The following is a 24,486-nucleotide window of genomic DNA, read 5'->3' on the forward strand; positions in this document are numbered from 1 at the left end:
TGATCTTAGAGAGTTCTTGGTCATCTTTTTCAAGGTTTTGTTTTGCTGTGCAAAACAGCTCTCCTGCCTCTAGGAGCCATCAGATTTGGTTTTGTTCCATGTTCACATCACTGGCAATTTTTCAGTGATTTAAAAGTAAAAAAATAAGAGAATGGGAACAACCAAGATGAAAAGGATGATAACTGGCTGTTATACACTAATCTCTTTCCAGAAGCCAGGGAGTTATTTCTCAAAATAAAGTGATTTGTCTCTCAATGAATTATTCCTGATTTCCAGTCAGTCAGGATTACTGTGGCTGTGAGTTCATCCTGTCAAACCATGGGATGGTGCACAAGCAGTTCCTTATTGACAGCACTTTGACAGTGGTAGATGTCAGCTTCAGGAATTAATGTATATATTTTTATATATTTCCACATGGAAACATTTTTGACATCTTCTGTGTCAAAAAAAAGGCCTTGGCCACAGATGGCTCTTGGGATTAAAAGGATTGGAAATAATAGCACATTTCTATTTTCAATGAATAAACCTTTTTTTGCCATTATCCCAGGCAGCAGCATCCATCTATTGAACACTACTTGGGCATTGATTCCACATGAGAAAATTACACGTAAAATTATGTTTAGACTGTCATTACATTTATTATGTAATTATCATTTATTTACATTATGTTTTTATTTAATGGTGTTTTAAAACAGTTTGTGTAGAGAATCCAGAAAATTATCAAGAACTCATCACAGAAAATGTTCATTTCAGATAATGTGTTTTGTGCTTCTGATTCTTTGAGACTAGCATACAAAATTATGTCAGTGTTCTGTGTAGAATCTTGGTGTTGATTTACTAGATGAAATATTCCATTGACATGTATCACTTTTAATCATCTTCATTGTGCAGGTCATGAGCTGACACTTGTGTGTTGCAGGATGCTGTGGAGACACAGGGCTGGTTTGGATGGGCAGTCAAATTCCAGCTGAAATATCCACTCCAATTCCAGCCCCTGCCTGTGTGGTCCTTGGCCCTGGTTTTAGGGCCGTGTCACAGATCTCTGATGGTACCTACAGAATCTGTCTTGGGGTTGGGGAAGTTGTGTGCAGTTTCCTCTCTGACACAAACCTCTGATTTAGGAAGAACAAAAGAGCTTAATCACTTAAAACACCCAATCACTTTGCATCCTGCAGTGGAATAAGAAAGGTCAGGCAATAACTTATGTTCAGAAAGAAAACTTCAGTTGAATGGATTTGGTTTATTTAACAGTAAAGAAAAGGTCATGGATTTTGTTCCTTTCTTCTCACATAAATTGATTTTGTAAAGATGAAGTTGGTTTATCAGCATTTGTGTTCTTCTGCTTTGTTATTTCAGTACCAAAGAAAAGGTCATCTTCTAGCTGGGTGTCTGATATTCCATGGTCCATTAAAACTGCATTATTTCTGCTGAGGCTGAATTTCTTTTCTTGCATTTTTTTCTTTATTTCCCCCCTAACTTCACTTGTCCCAAGTGAACTCAGCTGCAGCTGGGTGGTTTGTCCTGCAGTCTGGTATATCAAAGGTGCCTGCATAGGATTGTATCTGTCTTATTTGGGTTAGGTAGGAAAACATTTTAACAGAGCAAGGGCATGATATTTTAGTCAAAGCCTGTCTGCATAACCCAGCTTTCAACCCAGACAATTCCAAAGACAGCGTCCTTGGAACTTTCCTGGAGCAGTGAGAATGAACAAAAACAGTGATGTTGTGTACAAGAAAAGGAATGATAAACAAAATGTATTAGCCAATAGTAACTTGTTAAGCCGTGTGAACCCTGTAGGACCCTATAAGAGTGTGCTAAAGATAGAAATAAAGCCAAGTTCACTTTTATCTCCATGAGGACTCTGTGAATATTCTGAGCAGTTTTCCATTAGGGTTATAGAAACATGAATGTGTTGGATGTGCTAGCCTGATAAGACATTTAGGTTCATACAGATTTTTTTTCAGGTTTTGTTCAGTATTCAAGAGCTTGACGAGATACCCACTTTAGTATTTTTATTTTAGGGGAGTGAATTGCATTCTGTCTCAAAATGAAGTGTCAGTAGAATGACTGAGTAAGAAACTTACTCAGTACAATGGCTGAGTAAGAAAGAAAGATGAAAGAAAGATGAAAATATTTAAAAATATGGAGGTCTGATGGGAAAAGTATTATGTGGCTCTTCTGCTAAGGAAATCGTATTTTCTTTACAGCCAGCTCATCACTGACTTGTCTGCCTTCAGTTCTGCTCCAGCAGTCTTCGAGGTGGTCAGAGAAGAACCGAAAAAGATTTACTTCAACGTGCTCATCCAATCAGAAGTGTTAAGATAAATGAGTGTCAATGAGGAAAGGCTTAAATTTGGTGGTAGAAAAGAAATGAATCATCTTTGTCTTCCTGTGTTGTCACAGTAGTGCAAAGAAGGTGGAGTTGCCTTTTTATCAGAAATTACCATGCAGTTCTTTGCTCCTCTGGTTGAATGTAGTGAATGCCAGCACAGTAATTATATGTGAACACAATTTTCAAACTGCCAAATATTTTTGCTTTATACTAAGTGCAGGTACTAATGATCAGGTGCCAAAGGCTGACATGTATTCATATCTAAAAAGTTATCCTCTGTACTTTTTCTTTATAGTTGTTCTGTTTCTTGTCAGCAGCACCTGTGTGTACTTGGAGGTTAAAATTCCTCCTTTTAGAGGATTAACAAATCTGAATAAGTTTCAGCTGGGGCCATCAGCCTCCCACAGTTCCAGCCCAGCTGCTCTTAGTTTCTAATTGCCATTGTTCTCAGATCATTCCCATTTCATGTTCCTTCCTTAGCAATTCATCTCACCCTCCCCGGAAACAAATGTTATACTTTGATCAGCATTTACTGTGGAGATTCTGGAGGCTGCTGCTGCAGAGGTGGGGGTAAATAGGCAAAACTGGTATCGTGGAAAATCAGTGTAACCCAGCAAAGTTACTGCTTGATTTGGAAAATATGGAGTCCCTGTAGCCCCCCCCCCCCCCCCCCAAAAACAAGAAGTACTCTCTACAGTCTCAAAAATGCAGTAGTTAATACTTTTGAATATAATTTCACATCTTGTTGGAGATTCATTTGGTCTAATGACATAAATATTCTGATAGCGCTTTGCTGATTTTTCTCAAATGAGGGAATGGTAATCAAAATAATGTATGGCTGTGGACTCCTGCCCTGCAGGAGCACCTGAAGGTTATTCCTCTTTGGCTTTGTTCTTTTTCAGGAGGTTATCCTGGGCTGACTTTCTGCTGTTCGTGTCCCCACTGGTCCGTTCTGTTCCTGCTGGATGTGAAGCTCTGCCCGTTTCCAGGCGGCTCCGGAGCGCAGGGGAGGGACAAAAGGAGCCGCGGTTTGTTTGGAGAAACAGCGCTCAGCCCGCCCCGCTCCGGCCTGTGCTGTCTGCAGCACGGACACAGCGTTTAGTTATTGTTCAGCTGCCTGAGAAATTCCCCGCACGGTGTTTTCCTTTTCCCTTGGATCTTTCCAAGCCTGCTCTGGACTGCAAACCCAGACAAACCCTGGGAGCTCCCAGCTGTGGCTCAGCGGGGCCTCGGCACTTTGCAGCGCCGGAGGGACCGAGAAGAGACTGAGCTGCAGCCCACGGCAGGGACTTTCTGAATTTGCCATCTCTTCCAACAGCGAGAGGTTTTATTGTTTAATAATATTATTATTTTTATGCTTGTAGATACTTTGCTTGTTAAATGAACAGTTTTTTCCACTTTTCTGCAAGGAAATCTTTCCGGGACCCAGTTGGGGGAGGGGCCGCTTAAATTTGCATTTTAGAACGATTCCATTCGGAGGTTTTCTCCCAGATTTGCCCTAAACCAGGACAAAGTTAGTGTGTGCTCTAAAAGGGAGACATTAAATAAAAGCTCACCATATTCTGGAGCCCTCATAGCACCGATAACTATTGGCACTACAAATTATGTTGTCTTCATTAGGATTTTTGCCTTGAAGTGACTCATTGAAATGAAAAGGCTTCTGTATACCTGCTAATTAGAAGGTGCTGCTCCAGTATTTAGGATTAAATTGGGCTCTTTGTAGCCTGCCTGTGTAGGTCACACAGATGGCACACAGGTCCCTGAGGGAAGAGGGAGATAATTCTGCATCACATTAATACATAAGTGTAAATGCTGATGTTCGTTTGTGTTTTGGCCAAGGTGTGAGCAGGTGTTTGAGAGTTTAGCGGGTTTAGTCCATCCCTCTTTGGGTTCACCAGGCTTCTCTGCAAGGTCTGAAGCAGTGTGGGAGTGGAAAAATGCCAGCTGCTATGAAATGGGTACATTTTGACTAAATTCAAGAAGTATTGCAGATAATTGTGGAGGAGCCATTCTTCACTTTCCTGGTTTCCAAGGGAACACCTGTCTTGGCTCACCCTGGGAAGTACAGCTCCTGTTCAGCTGGCTTTCCCTGAGTGATTTGTCCTGTATATCCGGTTGCTATGGGAAACCATAACTGTGGCTAATTCCAGGCATAGTGTAGCTGAAAGTCCAGAGTAATGTGTTACAAACAACACATCCTCATCATATGGTCCTGTCACAGCTTCTCAATTAATTTATCTAGGTCTGCAGATGGCCCGTGTCTTTGGTTGTGTATAAATCGGGCTTGGGGTGCAGATAGGGATATCTGTGTATATTTGCATTACTTAGAGTCTATTCTAGGCCAGTGATCATACTTTGAATATCATATGTTCTCTAGTTTAATCATCTTGGTGCCTTAAATATTCATGGAATCCTAGAATGGTTTGGATTGGAAAGGACCTTTAAGATCATCTAGTTCCAGCCTCCGGCCATGGCAGTGATGCCTTCCACTTGACTAGGATATTCCAACTTGGCCTTGAATGCTTCTGGGGATGGAGAAGCCACAACCTCTCTGTGCAGCAAATATTGTAGTTCTGTGAGCTTCTGTAAACTGACAACATGACTGAAGAAAATACCAAAATGTTCTTTATTTGGTAGTTGTGCATGTGAATTGTAATGATTAAAGCATCGCTGCTTATTTATGTCCTGGGCATGGCCATAGCCAAGGCAAAGGAACAACTGTAACTGTCTTTGGGGATTGAGCCAAGCCCTTGTTTTTGTCCTTTAGTCTGCAGGAGACAAAGTAGGTTTTTATTGTTAGAGTCTGTATGGAAAATTCTTAAATCACCTTTTAAAAAAAAAAAAGGAACGAACAAGGAGAGATGTAGTTTGGAAAGTTGATGCCTCACTGCACTGGAATGGAGCACGTCCAGCTGAAGTCCAAAAGGGCAAAATAAAGGTTTTAATTTGGCGTTTCCTGCAAAGACCTCTGTAGCAAGAGATTCTGCTAACTTCACTTGCTCCTCTGCAGGCTGCCAGCCACTGATGTAATTGAGAAAGTTTTAACTTCTTCATAACTTCTATTGCCACTGATGCCTTTAGGGTCAAAGTAATACGAAGTCAGTTCATGAGGTAAGGCTTTTTGAATGTGACACCCATTTCAGATATTGCTAAAACCAATGCCAGTTTCCAATCATTTTGAGTCAGCTTTTCATTACAGAAAGTCTAGAAGCCAACTTTAGCCTTTGTAAGAAAATTTCTGTGTATGAAACTTAGATGTAAATATTATCTTCCAAATATTGTTTATTTTTCATTTCAAGGTGCTCTCTTTGCTTAGAATTTACTTAGGTCTGTGCCTTATTAGTAAAGTATGTAGATTCAGGGATTTTTCTTGAAGGTTTGGTTGTAAGGCTTTCCATCATCTTTTATGTGTAATGGCTTGAATTAAATTAATGTGTGTGCTTTTAGCTGAGTCCCAGTGGGGGAATATATGCATGAAAATAAATTACTGCCGTTGGAACTAATTGATTCTTTGATTGGTAGACTCAGCAGATAAAGTCCTGAACAGGGTAATATGGAATGTCTTTGCTATGTGGCCTCAGTTGTACTTGGCCAAGAACTGTAGGTAAAATCTCTCCTCTTTTACCTGACTTTGTAGCCTTGAGGCAAGGGCTGAAGAACTGAACTGGTGTGAAGACAAAATTATCAGTCCAGCCTTGTGCAATCCTGTGTGCATCGTCCTTGGAGCCAGGCAGGGAGATTTGCTTGTTTCACTGACACAGCTTCAGCTCCCCACTAAGGCACTGCCTTATCACCACTGACAAGATTACAGTGATTTCCTTGATGTGTGGGGAATTTAGCAGGCAGCTGCGGCTAATCCTGTACGGAATGTTCTCCCACTGAGGTACATGGAGATTTGAATGCTGCAAATAATGTGAAAAAAATAAAGCATGTTAATTCTCATTCTGCTTGCTGGTGCAGATCTAGGTTAGCATTATTGCCCTCCTGTAAAAGCTCAGAACTCGGCCTGGACTGGTGCTCGTTGAGTTCTTCTGGAAGTTGGGATGAGAAATCCACATTCAGCACTGCGAGGCATCCAGGCCACCTTCTGGGGCCAATACCGATTAATTTAAATTTGCACAAATAACGCATAAATAGTTTAAAAAGGGTAGTTGTTTTGGGAGGCATCCTGCAGTGGTTTCGGTTTCTGGAGAAGCAGGGCTCGCTGGAGCTGCCCAGGCCGATGGCTTCTCCTCCCCGCCCGGCACTTCCCGGCGAGTGCAGCGGCGGCGGCGCTGCTGGAAACGGCTCGGCCGGAAAGAGCTCGGCCCCGCTGGGAATGATCCGGGGGAGGATCCCCGGCCACCCCTCCCGAACAGAACCCTACGGGCTCCCGAAAAGAGCTCGGCCCCGCTGGGAAGGATCCGGGGAAGGATCCCCGGCCACTGCTCTCGAACAGAACCCTACGGGCTCCCGAAAAGAGCTCGGCCCCGCTGGGAATGATCCGGGGAAGGATCCCCGGCCACTGCTCCCGAACAGAACCCTACGGGCTCCCGAAAAGAGCTCGGCCCCGCTGGGTAGGATCCGGGGAAGGATCCCCGGCCACTCTTCCCGAACAGAACCCTACGGGCTCCCCGAGAAGAGCGAGCGCCGCAGCAGCGCCCGGGCCCGCCAGGCCAGCCCCCGTTACCTGTTCAAGGCCAGAAGCCAGAAGAAAGCTTTCTTAGCGTTACACATACATAGTATAATACCGGCTTTTGGAAAGTATTAAGATGAATGCCCTGTGTCTAATGCTAAAATGGCTTTGCTGTAATAGTCGATATGGTACGTTTGAACTGCCTGCTTAGTTAGGATAACATTCAGTGAACAGATGATGGGGACCCTGCTGATTATCAACACTCACTGGCTGTGGAAAGGAGGAGCCAAGCTCAAATTAAAAGGCGGTAAGAAGAGGATTAAAACCACAAGCCAAGAAACACACATGCTTTAAAAAGGTGACCCAGGAAGTGGCCGTGCTAAACAGCGCCTGGAAAATATAAATTATTTAATAGAAAAGTTTGAATATGCATAAAGTCTGTGAATAAGCATCAAGTTGATGGAATAGAAATGGAATGTAAAGGATGTTTCCAAAACAGCAGGGGTGCTCTTGGCAGAGTGCCAAGCACCCAGCCGTTTTAACCCTCTGCTTTATTGTCTGTCTCCTACTGTCTTTTTTATTAAACCTTTTAAAATTTACCACAGCACTGAACGTCTTTTTTCACATTAGACTTATTTGTTTTTAAAATATAGATCTCACAGAGACAAATCTAACTTCTAAATAGTTTAATCAGTTGTCAATTCTTAAAATTAGCTATTAGTTTTTTCTAGGCACAAAAGAAGCTCTGAGTAGCTTTTTTCAGAAAAAAATAATTTCTGTAGGCAGTTTTTTCTTTTTTATTAAATATTAATTAATGCAAAGCTAGCACACATCTTAGTGCCCAGGTAGGTTTGGGACTCTCTTATGAGGGTCTTTCAGTTTTTTGTGCTGTCCTTGCTGTTTAGACCTGGAGAGAATTTTGTTGTTTCACTTTTTCTCTTTGTTACCATATTAGTTTGCCAAAATAGTTCAGTGAAAAGGAAGAATCTTTTGAAGTAAGAAAAACCTATTTCCAATTGGATAGAAAACAAAACCACTGATATTTACCAGTACATCAGTCCATATTAGTTTGGTAATAATTCTTTGCCTGAAAAGTTTTACTTGCTTGGCTGCTTCCTTTGGGACCAAGACTTGACTGAAAGAGAATTTCAGTAATTGCACTGCTTCCAAGGACTTTGAACAACATGGGATGGGGAAAGGTTGTATTGTGTTGTATTATCCAGGATTTCCCTTTTTTTCAAGAGACAGGGAAGAGAGAGCAAGCTAACAGTGTGTTAGTGCTGAGTCACTTATGTGTCCAGCCAAAACTCTTGTGATACTTTCAGAGCCTTCTTCTGGCTTCATTTCCATGAAAGGGAATGTTTGTATGGTTAAAAGAAAAGAAGTTGAGCCTGCCTCTTGAGATTCCAGAAATAGCAGTATTTCTGTCTTTTTTTTTCAAGAGGAGGGTGTAAGTGTGGCTCTAAGGAGTTTTGCAGCTTCTGTAGATATTTTACCAAAAGCTTGTGGAAGAAACTGAGTCATTCACAATTAGCTGTTGAATAGTCCAGCATGTGGCAGTTCAGGTTAAAAACCCCACCAGTTGTGTAGTGAGCACTGTTCAGGTCTGGGACATTTTCTCACGCTGGGTAAGGACTGGTGTACGACAAAAAACAGGAAGTTTTACTTGGCTGCATCACTGATGGAATTATTCAGCTCGAGGAAATGAAACTGGTGCTGTTTTCCATGTGATTTTCAGATGACCAACGTGGCAGAAAAAGACAATTCAGAACAAAGCGCTCTGTTTTGAATATTGCACCATCCTTACGCAGCACTGCTCCCACATCCCACTCTGGATTTGGGCAATAAAGAATTAGGGAAAAGTCAGACCAAAGTATGATACAGTCCCGTTTCAGACACCATGAAGAAATCAGTTCAGTAATCCCAGATAAAAAAATTTAATCTTTCTATAGAAACAGTGCACTGTTTTACAAACGTGATCATTTGGTTTCCAGTACAGCAAGTGTTACACAGAGCCCCCCGCCCCTCCCTGGGCCTTTTGTCTGGAAGGTAAGAACTGAAACACAAAAGGCACCAAGCAAGAACTTACTCTAACAGAACTTCAGTATGACAAGACAGAGCAGAAATGATTACGATGTTAAATATCACCCTACCAATCTGAACCATTATTTAAAATAATTAATTTCTTAAAAAACAAATTTGGTGTTTGATTCTCAGTAGTTATAAATCTGTAAAGGTTGAAATCAGCACTGCATGTTGAGTTCATTTACAATGGTTTGAAAAAACCTGCAGCCTTTTACACATGGTTTGTACAGGCTGGTTTGTGTGTTCTTAAAAAAGTATCAAAACTGTAGAACTTTCATATATATTTACATTCGTCTGTTAGTTACAGTGTTATCACATACAGCCTTTCTCAGCTTTTTTCTTCATGCACACAGTGCATGGATTTGTAGAAAGAGCTTCATACCTTAAAACAATAATGGGATATTTCATTTTGTCACTGCCTTAAAATCTAAAATTTAGACTAGAAGGATGCTTGATTAATTCTGTGTTGACTGTGCAGGCCATGAGGCATTTGAGAGTATGTATAATGTCTGTAATGCATACCAGGGCTTTACATAATTTTTTCCTTCTCTTAGTCAAGAATCAGCTTCCAGCTCACATTACTCTGTAAATTGATTCTAAAATAAAGGAAAACAAAAGGAAAAAAAATCCAAACCTACTCAGCCTGAGTTTCTTCTACTCAAATACAAAAGCTTGGACTGACATAAAAACATGAGGAAGATTTCTCTGGGATTTGGTACAGTTCAGGGAGGTACCAGGCCATTATGCAGTGGGAGGAAAGTGTGCTCACTTCCCACAGAATTCCCAGGAGAACAAGATAAGAAAAACAAAGTGTTTTTCCTGCCAGGTGCAGGATGTCCCAGCCACAGACACTGGAAAGGCTGGGTATTTTTAACCTGCTCTGGCTTCCTTGCCCATTGTGCTGTGCTGCTGGAGCCCTGCCGTGGGCAGCTTGCCAGGGGCAGGACTGTGGAAGAGTTCTGCGCCTGCCACAGCAGCTCCTAAACTTCAATTTTTTGTCAGCATGAGCAGGGGACAAATGCAAGGAAGTAAGGAAGTGACTTGTTTGTTTTTTTCCTGAAAAACCAGGGCAAGCACTCACTTGGGAGTGTTGGAAAACATTTAGATTTACATTTAGAAACAAATGAACAAAAACCAAGCTGTAAAAAAGCAACGATACAACACAAAAACCCTGGGTGCTGTAGGAGTTTCTCCTGGCTGAAATGCTGTAGGCAATAGCTCTCCAGTTAAATGCACTGCATGGATTCTTCATGGATAGACTGGAAAATGTAAAAGCAGCCCTTAAGAGCCAGGATGGGAATCAGGAGCTGTTTGTTATGGAGTGCTTCACTGGTCAGCTATCTTACACTACAGCTCTTTCTTACATAGTGTCTTTAGATTTCAAAGCAAACTTCTCAAACATCCTGTAAAAATTCAATTATCCCTAATTTTCATAAATGTAGGCTAGTAGTTTTAAAATATATGTATATATTTTTATATATATGTATATATTTATATGCCTATATATCTATCTTCTTCAGATAGATATATACACAGATAATCTATGCACAGCAAGCCAAACATACAAAAAATAAATACTCTCACCCCTCTACTATATTTACAGAACAGAGTTTATAATCCAGATTTTGTTAATAAATATTTCTAAACTGCCTGTACAGAATTTATTTTACTTATGTTGATGGATAGCCACAAAGCATATTCAACATATTTACAAAATATCTATAAATATAGTCTTAAAATAAAGCAATAGCTACTGAACCTTCAGCCTGGCTGGTTATGTACATTGAGTTAGTAGCTCAGCTGTTGCTTATTCACTATCACAAATGGGTAGTGCAACAAGTTAAAATGTGTATAAAAGATTATACATACAAAACTCTCACATCCTTTGGATGTTTGCAGTTCATTATAACTTTGTGGTTACCCTTCTGCAACATAAATAACGATCAAAAAGAGGAAGCAGGTTCTGTGGTCCAAAGCAAATTTGTTCAGTGTTCAGATGATGGGAGCAGCATCTTCATCCTCATGGCAATCCATCATCTTCTAAGCTTAATGCTACACGCTGGGGAGGAAAAAAACACACTTTTGTGAGCTGTGATACTGGTGCTAGCTTGTATTTCCTGTTAGAACTCTCATGGTTATCCCTGCTGTACTGGTGACAAGTCCATTCTAGATAGTGATTTTTTCCCTTCCCAAATGAGGTCACTTGCTCAAGTGTTACTGAAGAGTGCTGGGAAGTTTCCTGCCCATGTGTGTTGGATAAAATTCCTTGTAAGGGATGGCAGTTTCTCCAGTGTGATCTTGTGTGGGACCTTTAAATGACAGAGGACATTATCCACCCACCTGCCTGCCTACACTCATTACTCTGGATCCTCCTGCTCTCTTCTGAAAATACAATTTGCAGAAGAAAATTGCCAGTGCTCCTCTCCCCAGGGATACTGCTCTGATGGAGGATCCTTTTCCTTAACTTCTAACAGAACCTCATTCACTTCTCCTTGTGAGGAATGTGACTTTTCTTTATACTGTTACTGTTGAGAAAATATTCTCCCTGGTTTGTAGAGAAACTCAAATTTATCCTTACAATAGTTTGGACACTTGGTAGCAGCCTAAGCACAGATATAATGGAATTCAGTAGAGGATGAGTAATCTCCTGTCCCATCCTGAGGGAACTCTTGGGGCAGCTTTACATTTGTCAGATTGGTAGCTTGATTAGGACAATTGTTCTTCATTTGAACAGAGTATCTGATCCAGAGCACTAAATTCTAAGACAACTGCATGGGCTGCCTCAAGTTTAGGCTTCTGCCTAATCAATGATAACCAAAAAGTTCTGTTTTTTGTCATTATGTGGCAAATAAGCAACATTAATCCAGATTCTGTATGGGTACTTTAAACAGAATTAATCCTCTCCATCAGCCATCTCCTCAGGTACTTACTGCTGGGTACACGTGTCCAATTTGGGCAGTTCGCCCAATGTGGATTTCGTCTTCATCTTCCTCTTCTGTTGTCTTCCTATAAACTGGATTATCAAAATTCATGCTTTTAGTATTCTTCCGTTTCCAGTTTCTCCAGATGAGGTATCCCCCCATGCACAGCAAGCCAATGACCACTGAGGAGAGGGGAGAGAATGGGCTGTTAGGCAGGCGTGGATCTACTGCCATGTTCCCATGTTGGCAGCATCCTCATAACATTTTCTCAACGCTGGGCTACTTTACCCCAGCAGTTCCTGCACTCTTTCCCACCCCACCCCTGAAAACTGCGGGGTTTAAATACAATACTAATGTATTTACTGTGGTAAATACAATATTTTGGTATTGCATTTTGGTGTGATCTCCTTCAAAGGTTAAATCCCATCTCCTTACCCACAGGAATGACAATTCCAATCACAGCTGCTGTCACAGTTGAACCGAAGCCTTCATCATCATTTGCATCTGTAATTACAGAAGTGTTCTGATCATTTAACTCGTTTGCTGCTTTTAAAGGATGTTTTCTGTTAGTACCCGTGCTGCTCTGCCCATCAGAAAGCTTTTGCAATTAAAGAATTTTCAGAAAGTTTCATACTAAAATCACCCTGGCCACACGGAGCAGTGCAGGCAGCTGCGGGCTGAGCTGAGCTGCTGCTCCTGAGCAGCGAGGTCCCTGCAGCAAACGGGGACAGCGACAGCTTGAGGCCACTGGAGGGACACGCTCGGTGCAGCGCTGGCAGAGAAACTGACCAGAAATGGGTCACTGTGCTTGGGCCTCCGATTTTCAGGCACAAAAAAGGAGGCCAGTTTTAAAAACCTGACATTTAATGGAAATGGAATGCAGGGATCAGGGGATGGTGAATAGCACTCCTAAAAATCCACAGCGGAACACTTTCTAGTACTGACACACTCAATGACTTACTGAGCTGTCAGAAAAAAGAATGTAGTTCAAAGCCATCTGAACAGTTTCTCTGTTTAATTTTTCCCTTTTTATTATTTACAGCTGAGGAGTTAGTGAACACATCTATCCCTCATTGCTGCAGCCTGCCCATGCAAGGATGGTCCCAAAACTCAATAGTGTACTTCTAAGAGAAAAAAGCAATTACAGGAAAATATAATTTAAAAAAATTCAATATAACCTTTCAAGTTTTATATTTTAAAATGTTTGTTCTGATCTCTCATATAGCTTATCAGTAGAGAAAATTTACTTTTTTCTAAAATATCAGGAATTGCAAGAGGAGGAACTAACTTCTTTTTCTTTTGATACACCAATTCATGCAACTCCTAAATACTCCCCTGTGGCAGGCTGTTCCATTACATAATTATTTACTTAATAACGAGCCAGACTCTCTCCAAAGTGGACAATAAAAGCACCTTGCTTCCATGACATAATAAAAAGGTAATTACTGCACTTGAAAGAAACTTTCACAAAGGGAACTGAATGCATTTTAGCCTTTGGACTGAGCTTTCTGCACAGCACGGTTCTGCAGGCAGGGGCGGTGCACCGCTGCTTTCCACACGTCATCGAAACTGAAACATTTGTGGTTTCCTGGGCTGACTTTCTGCTGTTCGTGTCCCCACTGGTCCGTTCTGTTCCTGCTGGATGTGAAGCTCTGCCCGTTTCCAGGCGGCTCCGGAGCGCAGGGGAGGGACAAAAGGAGCCGCGGTTTGTTTGGAGAAACAGCGCTCAGCCCGCCCCGCTGCGGCCTGTGCTGTCTGCAGCACGGACACAGCGTTTAGTTATTGTTCAGCTGCCTGAGAAATTCCCCGCACGGTGTTTTCCTTTTCCCTTGGATCTTTCCAAGCCTGCTCTGGACTGCAAACCCAGACAAACCCTGGGAGCTCCCAGCTGTGGCTCAGCGGGGCCTCGGCACTTTCCAGCGCCGGAGGGACCGAGAAGAGACTGAGCTGCAGCTCACGGCAGGGACTTTCTGAATTTGCCATCTCTTCCAACAGCGAGAGGTTTTATTGTTAATATTATTATTTTTTTATGCTTGTAGATACTTTGCTTGTTAAATGAACAGTTTTTTCCACTTTTCTGCAAGGAAATCTTTCCGGGACCCAGTTGGGGGAGGGGCCGCTTAAATTTGCATTTTAGAACGATTCCATTCGGAGGTTTTCTCCCAAATTTGCCCTAAACCAGGAAAAAAATTGCCCTAAGGAGGGGGAAAGCAGCATTTTACTGTTTTTAAACATACATGTCTGTTTGAGGTCTTGCAGAGCAAAATCTTCTCTTTGGACTAGATTTTTTTTTGAACAGCAATTCAACCTTTCTGCTGTGCTTTGGCAGCAGGACCTGGAGGAATTGCCTGTTAGCTCTGAGATGGAGGCTGGTGTTCATTGAGAAGAGCCTATCAGTGCTCTCCACTGGGATCCTCTTCTGATAAATAATGCAAAACTTCAAACCTGTGTCATGATGAGGCCACATTAACACGCCAAGCACGGCCACACAAACCAGAAACATCTTGTCTTGGGCTGTAGTGATTCCACGTGTCCAGCAGCACCAAAGGTGCACAGGGGCAATTTTTCACCCTGAACTTGTGCTGGGTCACATTAATAAGTAAACAATTAAAATAGGTGAAGCAGCTGCAGAATCATCCATTCTGCTGTCTGCAGCACTGAAGCTGGGATGAGCCAGTACTGGGCACAAGGCAAGGGCTGATGTGAACTCTCAGGGCTGTTCATGTGCCTTGGATAAAAGCTGATATAAGTTCCTTGACATGCCAAGTGATGGAATGACAGCAGCCATCGTAACCCAGGTGCCTGCAGAGAGAAGCTGATGTCTCCTGCTGTGCACCAGAGTGTGCCTGCACCTCACCCCTCTGGAACTCAGACATTAGGTCAGGTCTCCCACCAGTGCATGAGAAGTGATACAGAAGAAGAAAAGGAATGTCATTCTCTTACAGTGCTGTGATAAATTGCTGTTTCCAGTGGTCATCTCAGAATCTATCAGGATGGATGTGGTGGAAGGTAAATGAAGACTGGGGGTGGTGATTGTAGCTTCTGGTACAGCTTTGGGGACGACTTCAGTGGTGTCATTGGCACTGCCAGGTACAGCGGCGATGGTCGTGGTGCCGTCAGCACGGGACGCTGTGCTTGTGGAAACCACTACAGGAGTTGCAGTGGTTGGAAGATCTGGAAACCAAAAGCAATAATGAAATTTGGGTAAAGCAGGTACACCAAATAAATCAAAAATGGTGAGAAAAATCTAGGAAGGACTCTTATGTTTAATGAAGAGAAGCAGAAACCAAATTCCAGTTCTATTTCCGAGGCAGTCAAACTATCGACAGTTCTCTTCCTAAAGCTACAGAAATTATTTCCTGAAGTCAAGCTTGATTAAGTAATACTAATTAAAAAAGCACTCTATATTAAAGGCAGCTAAGAAGTTCACAAACTTGGGGAGTTTTTGAGAACCTCCTAAGATTCTGAATTTTAACGAGGAACTCATTGCATGCTAGGAAGAACTACAATGAAGCCACTCATCTCTTCAGGATATTATCAGCAACAACTGTGGCCTCTCCAGACCTGATACCTGTCTATAGATAGATATATAAATATCTAAATATATGTAAATATATTTCACATATACATATATATATATACATATAAGCATATATTGCATATATAGATTAAATAATCAATATATCAATAGATGAGTAATCAATTTTAATGGTTTATTGACTATTCACACTTTTAGTGCTGGTCCCTAGCTCTTTTCCCCCCTTCCTGCTGTATCTTTTTCTGGTTAAACTTTCCAAAATAAGCAAGCTTTAAACAAAGGACACCACAGTGCTGCTGGGCTCAGAGGGCAGCAAGGAGTGGAATACAGAAGTTGGTGTTTGTGTTTTCACCATCAGGAAACATATTCACTCTATGATTTTGTTGGGACAGTGAAATGGAGATGTGATTGTATTTACCTTTGTAGCATTTTTTCATGTCAGGACCCAGCCACATATTGTCAGGACAAGCACACGTGTACTTGGGGGAGTGGGGAGAGATCTGAGGTGCAGGAAGACACAAGTAGTCACAGCCTCCGTTTGGCTGGGGGCTGAGCTCACAGGAATCTGGAGCTGTTCAAGGATGGAAGAAAACACAAGTTATTTTTCTAATTAATTATTTCTTGCCCTTGGCAAAGAAATATCAGATCCTCTGAAAAGACCTTCTCCCACTCCCTACCTCAATTTATCAGGCTACTCAAGCATCTTTTCAGTTTGTACAGTGGAGTGGAACTTTACAAAGTACAATAAAAACTTCCCAAATACATAATGAATGGGAAGCATCACAGTGACAAGAGTAACTCACTGTTATCAAAGATGCTAATTAAACAGCTATTAGCAAATTGCAGATTCTTCAATAAATGCTGCTGCTGAATTAATTATGCAGGAACTTCAAACATTAGGCATTGATTTCCCATTATTACCTGTGCATTCTCTCTCATCAAGAACTATCAGGAAGCATTTCATTTGCCAGCTCAAACAAATCTGATTCAGGGCCATGACATCCTGAGGACACCTCTTACCTTTGGGCTGCTTTAATTCATGAAACACCACGATGTCATGAGGGTTATTGAGATTCTCTGCCAGGATGGAGATGTCCAAGCCATTGAGCCTGTTTGCACTGAAGATCGCTTCGTTCTCCAGGTCAGTCCAGAACACTCTGTCCTGCAGGGAATGCACAGATTCCTGACCTGGCCTGCTCAAATCCTACTTGAGTTGGATTAAACTCCAGTAGTCACAAAGTCAGTGCCCCATGTTCCTACCTTGGGGCACCTTTTGTTTACGCTACTTCTGTCTGCAGCTTTTTTCTGTTTTGAACAATGTTCAAAAACTCAGCATTCCTACAAGTTTACAGAGTGCTGTTTAATTTTGAGTAGCTCTGGGAGGGTGAGGTACAGACATCTTACATCTGTGTTGTTTCTGAGCTGCTTAAGCTGGGGTAGATCTTGAGCAAAGGGCCACACTCTGTACTAGAAACATTTATTACCTTGCTGATTTTTTCCTCCTCTCCCAAGATAATATCTGCATTAAACATGGCTCTGTGAAGAGGACAGTGCCTGGAGCACACCTGGAAGCTGAGCACCTATTTCTCTTTTGTATTAATATCTTTTGCATGTCATAGTATGACTGAAGATACAGAACTAATGGTGGAAGAGGTACCCAGGAATCACAGTTACCAACAGTTTAAGTGATTGGTCATCTGCATGTGCTGCTGCCTCCTAAACCCATGTGTATTTCTGTAAGGAAAGCCACACTACTGGACAACAAGGGCTTAGCAAAAAAGTGCTTAGCAAAAGCAAAAGGGTTGTCTGTTATTCCACCCAGCCATTAATACCAGGAAGGATGGAGAGAGGTGAAATAACCTAAGAGATCCTTCCTGATGCTGCTGATGGGGATAGCACTAAAGAGCAACAATGACCTGGAGAAACCTATGCCAAAAATTAGATGGTCAGATATCACACATTTCACATAGGAGGAATAAGGGATTTAAGGATGAGGGTTTTCCTGAGCCAGAAGCCAACTGGACCTTTCTCTGCTATAGCTTACTACAGTGAGTGCCAAAAGTTGAAGCCTTTGTTCCCCTGATCATTTAATGCACTGGTGCTGCATTAGGTGGAAGCATCAGGTAACACTTTGCTCTTGATGAAGGGCTTTAAAAACCAATTTCCCTGCTGAACCCACACGAGGTTAATTGGTTTCTGTAGCAGCCACTGCCCTCGCCGAGCTCTGTGCTGTGCAAAAGGCAGAGCCTTTAATCAAGAAGGGCTCTGAGACCTCTTACAGGCTCAAGTCTGCTCTGCATCTGTTTTCCACTCTTACCTCAAACACTGCCAAGCCAAAAGGATGGCTCAGATCATCCACAGAGGAGATCAGAACTTTTCTGTTGCTGCCATTGAAATCAATGCAGGACAGTGAATGCAATTTGGAGTCTACCCAGTAGAGACGCTGATTCAGCAAATCTGAAAAGTAAACCACAATGAAGCAAAATTAGACACAACTCTTGCAACTATTTTGCTCTTGCCCAGCATGTTTTTCCTGCTGGCAGCATGACTAATCTCTCTATTATTTGGCCTCTTTTTTTTTTTTTTAACAGTAGTTCTGATTTTGAATCAATGCCCAGATATGCTGGGATAAAACCCTGTAAATAAGATTAAAAAGGAGGAACATTCTGCTCTCTGTGTGTTGGGAATGCCTGACTGACAGCCTTGTACAATGAGGGTCTGTTGTTACCAGGAGCAGCAGGGGAGCAGCAGTTTGGGCTTCCCAGATTCTCTCCACCAGTGCCCGAGCGAGAAGCTTCATCCCTCCCAAGGTTGTTTGGGCCTTGGCCCGTTGCTGGAGAACAACTACTGGAAGGAGCTGTGAGATTCACACATTTTCAGTGAAGAAGAATCCTGGGCCCAGAAACCCTTCTTATGCTGCAGGCTGGGGGAATCTGCTGGTGGGGACAGTCCTACCACAACCAGCCAGGTTTGGGGAGGGTGCAGGTAAAAGTGGGAGGAAAGGATCCAATGTTATTTGGAATGCTAAGCACTGCATTTATCTTTCTAGAGCAAATTCACTCATTTTGGATGGGATTCACTGAACAGAATGCAAGTGAAGTGGATGAGAGCCAATAAAACAAGTTATATAATGAAATAAGTCATTAATTAATTTCTTAATTACTAAATGATAACATTATTTGTTCACAGCAGTAGCACTTCAGCAGTATGTAGTGGCAGCAGCATTTCCTCCTCCATCCTTGCTACAGCCACCATTTTCAGAGCCAAGCAGAGAACCTCACATCTACATGGTGTTAAACACACAGAGCTCCAACTCCAGAGCAGGATGTTCCCTGCTGCTCCATGAAACCTCCTTCCCACTCTGCTGCTTGGTGTGGCACTGAGAACCACCACAGCCCTCTGAAGGGTTCCATTTGCCCTGAGCAGCTGGGCAGGCAAGGAATGGTGACAGGGAATGGGTTCTGCAGGCCCTGTTCCTTTCCCTGATACACTGTGCATCATTCATCAGTTCAGTGCAGGATCCTGACACTGCTCCTGTAATGAGACAGGCCCAGGTACAGAGACATTTAACACCAAGGATTCAAAAGCTTTTCAGTCTTCTAGAGGGTTGTCACAGCTCTGCATCCTCCCCCAAAATTTCCTCTTGCCTTAAGGCACAATGACAAGCAACTTAAGGCTCCTGCAGTATGAGGTTCTGACTGCAGCAAGACTTCCTATTTGTGCTGCTGAAATAAGGGAACTCATGTTCGTGAGCAGTAGTGACAGCCCAGTTTAGGATTTGTGTGTACAGGTGCCTTTGAGCAGTTATGATTTTGTTTTCCTGCTCAACAATAAAACCAGATTTCCTTCAGCCCCAGTGGGTGCTGTAGCTCTGCCCTGGGCACTTACCAAGTGTGATGCCGTTTGGCCACTCGATGTTGTCGGTGACCAGCACCTGCCGCCCCACCCCGTTCAGACCGGCCTTCTCAATCTTGGCTTTGTCTCCCCAGTCAGACCAATACATGAACCTGAGAGGCAGAGGTAAGAAAGCAATAACCTGGACTCCAGTTAAGAAACCTGCACTTCTGACTGCAGTAGGAGGTGCCCTGAGGTTCTCTCCTTATTACAGCAATTACAGTTAATTCTGCTGGTGGAACCACATGCAGTTCTCCCACTGGGGAATCTGATACAAAACTTGCACCAGAATGCAGCATCTCACCCCAGTAACTAACCCCTGGACACTCTCCTGCTGTGCCTGTTAGGTACCTGGCATTCACTCATCCAAACAGCCCAAACACAAATCAGACAGGCTGCATTTCCCAGCACAGCCTGTGCCAAGACCAGCTCAGGCCCGCTGAACACATGAACTGGCTCTGAACTGTCTTTAACAGGAGGGACCTTGCCAAGGGTTAGTTAAAGCATCTCCACAGTCCCATTGCAGGGTATATCTTAAAGGGCATCTGAAGTCCTGGTGAGATGAAAACTACCCCCAAGTTTGTCAGAAGGGCAAAAAGGTGACTGGAATGTCTCTGCTGGCAAAGGGGTGTTTGTGGTGTTCACACCTACCTCTGTGTGGGATCCACAGCGATGGCTCTGGGCTCACTGAGGTCACTGTTGAAAAGTGTCCTCCTCCTTCTTCCATCTGCAGTGGCCACTGAGATGGTTTTGTTTCCAGAGTCTGTCCAGTAGATGTTCTTATGGACCCAGTCAATGGCCAGTCCCTCGGGGGAGTTGAGCTGGCTGTCGATCAGGATCACCTGCTCGGCCGTGTCGCTCGCTTTGTCGATGTAGGCGCTGCAGGGACAGGAGGTCACAGAGCTCCCACAGGGCTCCCACAGCTGGGCCCCCAGGGCAGCGTGGCTGACACAGGAATCTTATGGTGCTCCTGCAACCTTCTGCTTTCTCCTACAGCCTCCTATTTACCTTATGGTAACATTATGGTGCTCCTGCAACCTTCTGCTTTCTCCTACAGCCTATTTCCCCGTTCCCATATGGCAGCATTTCCACCGTAGGGAACTGTTCCTTTCATCCTTCTACCTGCTTCCTACTGTAACTGTACAATTCAGGAAAACATTTGACTTCAGGCATGTTAACTTCAACAGCATTGATTTGTGGGATTTATGAACATTAAAAATATAATCTCTAGGGCTCTGCTGAACAGAGTTGAACTGAGCATGCAAGAAATGTGCTTATATGTACCACAGAATTAGGAGCTGTGTAGCTAATTGTGATTCATCAAAGAAATTCATGAAGCTGCATTAATTTAGTAAGTTATTTCACTAGATACAAACAAAAAGTTCACTAAATATTAGTGGAAGCCTCAAAATCTTTCAAAATGATAACGAAAGGCAGCAGACTCCACATGGATGTTTCATAAATAACTGGAATGTTGCTCCTACAACCACACAGGCTGATTCTGCTCTCAATATCAATTCTGCTGAGTGAGCTGAATTTAGTTATTCTGAGTTTGCATCAGTGTTTATAGAAACTTTGGCTCTTAGAATAACTCAGTACACCTTAAAACAGTTATACAACAGCAGGAAGTTTCTGTCTCTTACCCCAAACATTTGAAATCGTAAGATGCTTCACATCCTCTCTTCACTGCCCATCCTGCTTTGCTCATGAATAAGAAGGTGAATTGTATGGGAGCTGAGTTCTCCAATGTTGGATTAGAGCCTTGGAACCAAAATATCTAAACCCAGGAACTCCTGACAGTTTTACAGTCTGCAGTCAGGGCTGGAATGGCCATGCACAGTCAGCCTGGATGACCAGAAACTGCTGCATCTTCCCTACAAGAATGGTTTTGGTTTGCCTCTGACCCAGCACCACAGGAATGGTACCTCAGGGCCCTATGGGCATCTGGCAGTGATCCCAAGGTTCCAGTATTCCAGCAGGACAGTTGTGTTCCCTGCTTCCTGCCTATGCCTGCACAGGAGAGAAAACCAAGGGGCTCCCGCAGCTTCCACAAGGGAAGGGCTCAAGTACAAGTGACATTTCAATTTTCCCACTAAGTAAATACTGTAGAAGTACTGTATAGTATTTATATATCCCAAAGGAGACATCAACAGGACAGGATCTGGAAAGGCAAGTGAGGTGACCATTATGAAAGATGGGATCTCATGCCAGCATTACCTCTTGCATCACACTTTTCACCTTGCAATAGCCTCTCAACCACAGACTGCTTGTTCCCATGGACTCCCAACATATTTGCTGTTGGAGAATTGCAGGAGCAGTGTCTTGGATAATTCTCTGTACGAACTCAGCCCTTGCACAGACAGACCCAGTGAGTGCTGACAGCTTTCTTCTGAACCATCCCCCCACTTTCAGAGCCCCATAGGCCCCTCAGGGTATCTGCCCAGCTACTGCTGGTCAATACCCAGCACAGCCTGGGCAGATATCCCTGCAGGGCATGGGAACTACCACAGCCTGTAGAAACCCTGGCCTGGCTCCCATGTGCTGCCACCAGTCAGCCTGTGCCTGATCATTAGCTGAAACCCAGAGCAAAGCACTGCAGAAGCTGCAATAGCTGTATCAATGTAGCAATAGCAAATCAGAGTATACACGGGGTATTTTAAACACATAAATTAAATGCTTTTTTGGCTAAGCACACTCACAAGACCCAGCACATTATAATTGTGATGGATGCCATAAAAGCAGCTGAAGGAGTGAGAATGAGAGTTACAGAACATGGACTGTGGTCAGGTGCTGTGAATTTAAATCCAGTCTACCAGAGACTACAGTGGGCAGCAGCTTGTGTCTGTGTTGCTGCCTCCTTGCTCCCACCATTTACCTGCTTTGTGGCCTCCCATAAAACACTTAGAGCGTGGCAGCAGCCTTGGCCCTGCTTTGCAGCATCCATGGTTCAGGAAACAAGAGCCTACATTTAACTGCACGAGTGCAGCAGGATGTGGTATTGATGAAAAGTCACCCAGTATTATCAAAGAGAGAACTGCACAAGCCTCTGGTGTCTTTATCAATTCCCAAAAAAGATTACCAAGTCTTGGCCACAACAGGAAATCCTGTGAGGGCAGAAAAGCCCTCAGGTGCTCTGTACCCTGCACTGTTCTCTGGACTGCTTAAGGGGATACAGATGGAATGCAGCTTTGGGAAGGGACCAACACACACATCCTCTCTTACCTGTAGATTTTTCGGTAGAACAAGTCACACCAATATATTCTGTTTGTTGACACCTCCACATCCAGTGCCACCACGTTCTTCAGCATGGGAATGATACGGGAATAGTCCCTTTTCACCAGGTCTATTTTACGGACCTCGTGGCGATTGGTGAAGATCAGGTACGGGCTCTTGCCTACCACAGAAAATCAGCACATTTGTCACTTCAGCAGCTGTCCCAAGGGCTGGGTTCAGCTTTCATTTCTCAAGCAACAGTGGAACTATCAGTCACTGATAGCTGTGTTTGTACAGAAGCTTTACACCACACTGGAACCAAGTGGAAACTTGCTCCAGAGGCAGGGCTGTCACGTGCAGGCACCCCTGTGGTCCCTGGGCACATTCTGGCACTGGCCTGTTCTGCTAAGCTGCAAGCAAAACTCTGGGGAATGGCCTCATCTTCAGTTCATTTCAGCAAAAAATCCTGGGCCGGATTTTGGTGATTTACAGCTGGGAGGGTGGGGGGTGGCTCAGCTACCCTGTTTTAATCAGGATGTTTTCTTTCTTTCAATACTACTACCGCTAAATGTTTTTGCTGCACTGTTTTCAATAACACCTGTCAAGAGACTTTCTTTTCTTGTTTCAGCTTCAAACAAGCCAAGTAGTGACTGCAATCTTGCTCTGTACACTGTTAAAATATTCTGAGCTGCATGATCAGTAGTTCTTGCCTAGAGACGCATCTGCTGTTGCTGCAGCAGCTCTGTGCTGCTCGCAGTGAAATGTCTTTGCTTGCTTTGCGTGTTTCCTTTTGTTTCCGTTCCCCTGCCTCAGCCTCGCGAGCGTGTTTTCTTATCGGAGTTGCGCTGTTGAGCAAGCAGTTTTAGTGCCTGTGGCGTTGTCTTACCTACAGCTTTGCAGTTCTTGGACAGGGTGTCCATCTCGTATCCTTCGTAGCACTCACATTTGTAGTCTCCCTTGTAATTAATGCAGATCTGGCTACAAGCGTCTGGATTCTCACATTCATCTATGTCTGAAAGGAGTGTTTGAAACCCATCAATAACTTGAAATCAAACCATCTGTGATGGAGCAATGCTCAAGTGAATATAATCACGTCTCTCTATGGTGAAACACAAGGGACTGCTGTTTGCATGTCAATTACCTCCACACGTTTTTTTATCCAGAAGCTTGTATCCAGGCGGGCATTCGCACTCGTAACCAATCTTCAAATCTTTGCATATGTGTGAGCAGCCACCGTTGTTCATCGAGCATTCATTGACACCTGCAGGGGATACACAGATCACCTATAACAAATGGGGGCCTTTAGTTGTGAGATTGAATAAAATTAAGAGATTTCCTCAGAAATTTTCCCATTTCTATCAGTTTTGGTACTGGCCCTATAGAGCACAAGTGCCTTCAGAGACAGGAAGCCTCCACTGTATCACTTTCTTGCTCTTTATTATTCCAAAGCAACGCTGGGGGATCCTTTGGACTCAGAGCTAGTGGCTGAATGAATGGGGAGCCCTGGGGATACAGCATATGTGAGTCTCTCATCCCATCAGAGAGCTGCTGCTTTGAGCTGTTCTGCCACATGTGAGAAACTTCCAAGGGACCGAAGGGCTCTCTCCAGCATACTCCTCCTTCCCCATGCGCTGGTTCATGTTGACTTTTCTGAACAGTCTCTCTGAGCTTTAATAATTCATGCTGGGGGACTCTCATCTCCCAGGGGCCAGTTATTTTGAAATACTGTACTATTTTCCCATCTAGCTCCAAGGAACAATCTATGTGAAAAAATCCAGAAAACACTGAAGTGCAGTCTGTCAGAGATACTCCATTAGTAGAGATACAGTCCTCCCACAAACATGTCCCCCACAACAGTGTTTGCTGGCAGCCCCCAGTGTGCAATTTA

At 43.3% G+C, this 24,486-nt stretch overlaps 1 protein-coding gene across 3 annotated transcripts in view; it reads right to left on the reverse strand.

Annotated features, from left to right (window-relative positions):
• Positions 1 to 6,255: 6,255 nt before the first annotated feature.
• LRP8 (LDL receptor related protein 8) overlaps positions 6,256 to 24,486 on the reverse strand; it is a 175,380-nt gene continuing 157,149 nt past the window's right edge. For all 3 annotated transcript variants that reach the window (XM_058842712.1, XM_058842711.1, XM_058842713.1), the window contains 12 exons: positions 23,740 to 23,859; positions 23,485 to 23,610; positions 22,608 to 22,779; positions 20,037 to 20,264; positions 19,380 to 19,498; positions 17,809 to 17,948; positions 16,512 to 16,653; positions 15,910 to 16,062; positions 14,897 to 15,127; positions 12,389 to 12,457; positions 11,963 to 12,135; positions 6,256 to 11,091 (listed from right to left, as the gene is read on the reverse strand). In XM_058842712.1, coding sequence (XP_058698695.1) covers positions 11,053 to 11,091; positions 11,963 to 12,135; positions 12,389 to 12,457; positions 14,897 to 15,127; positions 15,910 to 16,062; positions 16,512 to 16,653; positions 17,809 to 17,948; positions 19,380 to 19,498; positions 20,037 to 20,264; positions 22,608 to 22,779; positions 23,485 to 23,610; positions 23,740 to 23,859 — 1,712 coding nt within the window. In that variant the 3' untranslated portion in view covers positions 6,256 to 11,052. The remainder of the gene's footprint in view (positions 11,092 to 11,962; positions 12,136 to 12,388; positions 12,458 to 14,896; positions 15,128 to 15,909; positions 16,063 to 16,511; positions 16,654 to 17,808; positions 17,949 to 19,379; positions 19,499 to 20,036; positions 20,265 to 22,607; positions 22,780 to 23,484; positions 23,611 to 23,739; positions 23,860 to 24,486) is intronic.

This window comes from Poecile atricapillus, chromosome 7, assembly GCF_030490865.1.
Source record: "Poecile atricapillus isolate bPoeAtr1 chromosome 7, bPoeAtr1.hap1, whole genome shotgun sequence".
Lineage (NCBI taxonomy): Eukaryota > Metazoa > Chordata > Aves > Passeriformes > Paridae > Poecile > Poecile atricapillus.